This window comes from Otolemur garnettii, unplaced genomic scaffold (genome assembly GCF_000181295.1).
Source record: "Otolemur garnettii isolate 467f Iridium unplaced genomic scaffold, OtoGar3 scaffold00046, whole genome shotgun sequence".
Lineage (NCBI taxonomy): Eukaryota > Metazoa > Chordata > Mammalia > Primates > Galagidae > Otolemur > Otolemur garnettii.
In genome coordinates, this window is record NW_003852441.1 from 2,683,603 (window position 1) to 2,685,320 (window position 1,718).

At 37.3% G+C, this 1,718-nt stretch overlaps 1 protein-coding gene across 1 annotated transcript in view; it reads right to left on the minus strand.

Annotated features, from left to right (window-relative positions):
• The window catches only part of NCOR1 (nuclear receptor corepressor 1), a 181,712-nt gene that overhangs the window by 38,488 nt on the left and 141,506 nt on the right, over positions 1–1,718 (minus strand). Inside the window, exon 28 of the mRNA XM_012805930.2 lies at positions 699–839. Within this exon, the coding sequence (XP_012661384.1) occupies positions 699–839 (141 nt within the window). The remainder of the gene's footprint in view (positions 1–698; positions 840–1,718) is intronic.

Here is a 1,718-nt window from a genome sequence, read left to right on the forward strand (position 1 = left end):
AAAAAAAAAAAAAAAAAAAAAATAGTGATCATTTACTGAAGGCAGATCACAAGATCAGCACTAGGGGACACCTGTCTCTAATCCTTACGCAAGGGTAAGTACAATGCCTTAATTTACAGAAGAAGAAAAAGGCACATAGAAATTCACCCAAGGATGAAGCTAGGATTCAAATTCATGTATTTGCTACATCCATTATGCCACTCTATCTGCTTCACAATTTTAAAAAAGGTTTTCATAATGAATTTGACATTTCTCACTTAACTCAAATAGGAATAATCTACAAATTGTATCAACAATTCAAATACAGGTGGTCCCTGAGTTACAAAAATTCAACTAAAGAACAACAACTCGCACTTACTAACAGAGGCTATTATAGGTAATAGGTAAATGTATCTGTTCTAGTTTATGTACAAATTCAACTTAAGAACAAACCTGCAGAGCCAGTATCATTTGTAATCTGGGGACTGCCTGTATGAGCACTCTAGTAGTTACCCATGCTATAACCAATTATACTTAATTTTTATTTCCCTCACTGTTATGTGCTGCTTGCTTTATATACAAATATGAAGATAAGTTTATAACATAAACACAAATTCCTGGCAGAAATGTCAGAGATTGAACACAACTTAATTCAACAATACAAACTTATGATACAGGATTACATGTATCAAAATAATGGTCTGAAAAGAATACTTTACCCTCTAACGGTGCTGATACAGAAGAGTCCCTCATTGATATTCCTTGCTTTATATTTCCTTCCACTGATTCATAGCTTCTTTTTAAACTGATTTCATGAGCTGTTCTGGGACTTCTAGTCCCTTCTCGGGCATTCTTAATATCTGCAGAACATAGAAACAGGAATTGCTCAGAAAGAGCACAAGGCCTACAATGTATAGTAGGTAAGTTGTCTTAATTTCATAGTCTATACTAGAAATAATACAAAAACTTGTTTTAACATGTGTCTTTTACATAATCTATGTAAATGACATTCATGAAAAGGTTTTTATTCATTCAAATATATTTACTGAATACCTACTGTGTGCCAGGCATAAGTTAGGCTTACAAAGAAGGTTAACAAATGAAGCCTCTTCCCTCATAGAACTTACCCAATAGTGGTAGGTACATATACATTAATAGGTCCTTACTATCCAGTGTGGTAAGTACCACGAACAGAGAATTATGATGTGCCATGAAAATGCTGAGAGAAACATAAAACCTCAGGTTCAGATCAGGCTGCTTAAAAGAAGTGATGTGTATAAGAATGAAAGATGAGTAACAGTTCCTTAAATCGAAGGTAAAGGGAGAAAAAGCAGTACAGGCAGAGGAAACAGCCAGCACAAAGACCCAACACAAGACAAAGTACAGTATATTAAAAGAACCTATGCTCGGTAAATGGCTAACGTGTACAGTGGACCTGGGAGGAACAGTGTTAAGGGAAGTAAACATAAGGGGGTAGGGGGAAAAGTGGGTGGAGAAAACTCTGAAGAAATAAGCTGGAAGCAGCTCATGAAAGGGTGACGAAGCCAAGGCAGGGGTTGTAGATAACTTAAAGGCAATGGAGAGTCAAACAGTGAGTGACATGGCATAAAGCTTTGAACATGGACAAGCCTAAAGGTGGGAAGGTCAGTTAGGTGGCTGCTGGGTTAGCCAAATGAAAGAAAGATGATGGGGCTCGGCGCCTGTGGCTCTAGCAGCTAAGGTGCCAGCCACGTACACCT